At 45.4% G+C, this 4,750-nt stretch overlaps 1 protein-coding gene across 1 annotated transcript; it reads right to left on the bottom strand.

The window, feature by feature from the left end:
* Positions 1 to 2,457: 2,457 nt before the first annotated feature.
* Positions 2,458 to 3,213, bottom strand: LOC148501849 (myb-related transcription factor, partner of profilin-like). Its single transcript, XM_088449887.1, has 3 exons — positions 3,160 to 3,213; positions 2,628 to 3,096; positions 2,458 to 2,492 (listed from the first exon to the last, which is right to left on the bottom strand). Exons 1-3 carry the CDS (start codon positions 3,211 to 3,213, stop codon positions 2,458 to 2,460), a joined length of 558 nt encoding a protein of 185 aa, XP_088306013.1.
* Positions 3,214 to 4,750: the final 1,537 nt, after the last annotated feature.

Below are 4,750 nucleotides of genomic sequence, written 5' to 3'. Positions count from 1 at the left end.
GGTGGGTTTTTCAGTTTTTTTCTAAGTCACTTTAGCAACTATCAAATATGCTGAACCCCATTTTCAAGTTCCCAAAATGTGATGGCCATAGTTGTTTTTGCGTTAAAAAACTACTAAATGCTCTTCTGCATCACCTTATTCCAAGCCGCATTTATGCACCTGCCGCGGCTATTAGAAACACCGACTTGCTTCAGTAGTTAAAAATGGGGGTAGCCATAGTGATCCCCCATGTCTACACATCTTAAGGGGGGTCCCTAGAATTTTAACAGCTAAAACCGTTTTTTTTTTGAACCGGTAAAACTAAACAAAAAAAATAGTTTAAAAAAATTACATAAGGTCCCCCCCCCCAAAAGCCAAACCAGCCCCAGGCTTGCCAGCCAGTGTTGTTTTCCAAAAACACGGGGAACAAAATGTGTAGGGTTCCCCCGTATTTTAGAAACCAACACCAGGCTGCAGGGAGTAGTGCTGGTTTTAAATATAGGGGTCAAAAACGACGTGGGGTACCCCTATATTTAAGACCAGCACCAGACCCAACCGACCGGGGTGTAATGCCACAGCCCGGAGACCCAATCACCGGGGCTCCAGGTCCAAAGCATTACACCCCAAGTCGGTCAGCGCAAGCCGGCGATCTCGGGGGAGTCGGGGACCCCCCCAAAAAGGGTCCCCCCTCTCCCGAGCACCACAGGCTTACGCTGAAGCCTGGGGCTCATCCCCATACCCCTGTAGCGGTGGGTATGGGGGTAATAGGGGGGCCAAATAATGTAAGACTATTGTACTTTATAGTGGAACTACAAGTGCCAGCATGCCTGCCATTTTGCACTTGTGGAACTACAAGTGCCAGCAGACATGCGGCACCTGTAATTTCAAAGTAAAATAAATAGTTAAAAAAAGACAAAACACACACACCGTGCCCAGTATAAGTTTATTACATACACCTACCCATTCACACATACTTACCTATACCAGAAGTTTCTGTCCCCTTCTCCACGTAGAGATCCTTAAAACATGGCCCTGCAAGCAAGATTTCATACTCACCTACATCCAGCGCTGGTCTCCGCAGTAATCCATGGGTGTTTGAAAACAAACAAACGTCCTTACCCGATCCACGCTACTAGCTATGTGTATGTGTGTTGTCACACATACACATAGCTCCCGAATGGCCGCTATCGGCACTTCACGGGGCATTGCAGTCCCGTCAGCCAATCAGCGGCGGCGCTGACTGTAGCGCGGCCGCTGATAGGCTCCGGCTACTGACACTTCCCACGTGGTGTGAGTCAGCCCACGTGGGAACTGTCAGTTGCTGGAGCCAATCAGCAGGCGCTGTACAGTCAACGCTGCCGCTGATTGGCTCTCTGGACTGCAATGCCCCGTGAAGTGCCGATAACGGGCATTCGGGAGCTATGTGTATGTGTGACAACACACATACACATAGCTAGTAGCGTGGATCGGGTAAGGACGTTTGTTTGTTTTGTAGTTCCACAAGTGCAAAATGGCAGGCATGCTGGCACTTGTAGTTCCACTGTAAAGTACAATAGTCTTACATTATTTGGCCCCCCTATTACCCCCATACCCACCGCTACAGGGGTATGGGGATGAGCCCCAGGCTTCAGCGTAAGCCTGTGGTGCTCGGGAGAGGGGGGACCCTTTTTGGGGGGGTCCCCGACTCCCCCGAGATCACCGGCTTGCGCTGACCGACTTGGGGTGTAATGCTTTGGACCTGGAGCCCCGGTGATTGGGTCTCCGGGCTGTGGCATTACACCCCGGTCGGTTGGGTCTGGTGCTGGTCTTAAATATAGGGGATACCCCACGTCGTTTTTGACCCCTATATTTAAAACCAGCACTACTCCCTGCAGCCTGGTGTTGGTTTCTAAAATACGGGGGAACCCTACACATTTTGTTCCCCGTATTTTTGGAAAACAACACTGGCTGGCAAGCCTGGGGCTGGTTTGGCTATTGGGGGGGGACCCTATGTGATTTTTTTTTAAATTTTAAACTTTTTTTTTTTTAACAGGTTAAAAAAAATTGAATTTTTAGGAAAATATTCTAGGGACCCCCCTAATGATGTCTAGACATGGGGGATCACTATGGGTACCCCCATTTTTAACTACTGAAGGAAGTCAGGGTTTCTAATAGCCGCGCCAGGAAAAAACACCTGCAAAACCTATTTACAGACCCGTCTTTCTTTTGCAGGCAAAAATGTGTGTATCCATAGTAATCCCTGAGGTCTGGACTTCTTTAGGGGGCTCCTACAATTATTTCTGGAAACTGGCATTTTTTTAACGCAGATCCAAGTATCGCCGGGTCCCGTTTTCAACGATTTCAAATTGAATACGGGGATAAGCGTGAGCGCGCGCGAAAGAGTTTTGCAGGCAAAACCTCCGATGTGCGGCGAAAAACTCGCTGGCAAGGTTAACGTTTCATATTGAATACCCCTCATAGGCGCTACTTTGATGCATATTACATTGCGTTAACTTTCCGCCTAGGCGTAAAATCTTTAAAATTTAATATGGGGAAAATGAAACCAGGGGAAAATGACATAATCGCCGGGAAAATAACGCCAATCCGTACTTAACGCCACACATTTAATACGGACCGACCAGCTAAAAAATTGTAAAAAAAAAACTCACCAGGACGCCTTGGAGCAGGAGGTCGATCCATGTCCTCTATATGATCGCCAGGAGGCAAATCAGGAGGCAAAACCTGCCTCAACTCCTCCTCAAAGCTGGAAAACAATATCCGCACACGACGTCCTCCTCCAGTTTTGCGTGCTTCTCGCATCTCATCCGCCATTTTGGCCTTTAAACCCCGCTTAACATCATTGTATCTTTTTTTAATATTTTTTACATCACGGGGGCAGGAACCTACAGCAGTAACAGCCTCCAAAACCGTTTGCCACATAGCTTTTTTCCTCGACAATGGGGTCTTGTGTGCATCCTCGCCAAGGAGGCGACTATAGACCGAGACAATTGCATGCACTAGGTTACAATTCTCGGCATGTGTAAACCGAACATTGCGTCCTGTTCGTGTTTTCCCAGGGCGTGGAGCTACTTCCACCTCCACATCCTCCTCCTCACCCTCTTCCTCCTCACTACCCTCCTCCTGTGTGGAATCACTGCTCGCCTCCTCCTCGTCAGTAATTGCCTGTCTGACTAGGCAAACAACATCCTCCTCCTCCTCCTGACTCTCCTCACCCCTTCTGTGTCTGTAAGACATTTTAGTGTAATCAGTATTATGCAGCACCTCTAACATTCACAAACTCCTTCCCAAACCTATCAAAGGTCAAAATGGAGGAACAGGGGTTTATATAGTGTAGGTCTGTATTGATCAGCAGTTAGAGTTGTGCCAATGGTTGTCTTTGTTTTAAACTGATTTAGTAAGCTTTTGAAACTCGCGATTTGGTTGGTCAGAAAATCGCAATTTTTTTGGAGAGAAATCTCACGGGAACTCGCAGGTTACAATCACCAGTGCATGTAAACTGACACCCTATTGAATTTGCGAGTTTCAGTACAAACTCGCACTTTTTAAAAGTGCGAGAAAGTGCGAGTTTGTACTGTTACTAAAACAGACTACCTATTACATTTGGCCCAATATCTTTGTTGTTATTGGCGGTATACATTCCTCCACCGTATTCACATGATGTTCTTAAAAAGGTGGCTGAATTTTTGGTCTTATTCCCGGGAACGCCCACCATATGTGTGGGGGATTTTAGCAATATCCTGGATCCAATACTAGATAGGCATAGAATGTCTGTTACTGATACACGAGTGAGGGGGTTTGGATTTTCAGGTATGGTGGAGGGAATGGGATTGGTCAATGCCTGGAGGACCAGCTATCCTTCTATGAAGCAGTTTTCTTGTTTTTCATATACTCATCTCTCGTTTTCTGGGATTGACCTGGCATTAGTTACGCTAGAATTGCAGACGAGAGTTCACAAGGTCCAATTCGAGACTAGGGGTATATCCGATCATTCCTCATTAACAATCATTCTTGACCTGGAGGGTCAGCAGGGTCACTCCTTCTGGAAGTTTAACCAGTACTGGTTGTCGCGCATGGGCTATGGGGCAGAATTAGAGGCTGCTTGGAAATAATTTTTTGAGTTCAATAGTGGCACTACATCTATTTCCAAAAAATGTTTTTATTGTCATTCAAAGCACTGAACGTCAAAAATACATTCATGGTTGAACATGGCTATACAGAGTTGGTTGTATGTGATACATTACACATATTTGAAGAAATAACATCTGGACCTCACAGGGCAGAATACCGATAACTTATTATTCAATACAATATGGTCATAGTGGATCATTTGAAATTTTGTGTGTTGTGGTTATCTTGGCTCAAAGAAAGTAATCAGCGAATAACTAACACATACTAACACAAACAATACCTTTGAACAAAAATGAAAAGAATTACAGAGGAAAAAATTATAAAATGTTTTTGTTCAGAGCTGTGTAGCACCCTGTTCAAATATTAATAAAAAGAAAAGGGATGGGCCCTCCATGTCCCCCCCCCCCCGCCAGACACCCAAAAGGAATTGCTCATCTAAAAAAATATATAAAAAAAAGGCAAGGTCAAGCATCTAATCTAATTGGAGGCTCTCCAGACGCATTCTGCATCATATACCATGAAGGATTCTGCAATGTTCTATGAAGCTGGAGATGAAGAGTTCCTGAAAGAGTATCTATGTAGCTCTCCCACATACCAAAAATTCTTTCTATCTTAGTTTCTTTTTCCATTATTACTTCCACTA

Source organism: Taudactylus pleione, unplaced genomic scaffold, assembly GCF_031769625.1.
Source record: "Taudactylus pleione unplaced genomic scaffold, aTauple2 ptg000499l, whole genome shotgun sequence".
In the NCBI taxonomy this organism is placed as follows: Eukaryota; Metazoa; Chordata; class Amphibia; order Anura; family Myobatrachidae; genus Taudactylus; species Taudactylus pleione.
The sequence above is the reverse complement of the archived record's forward strand: the minus strand, read 5'-3'. Positions and strand labels throughout refer to the sequence as shown.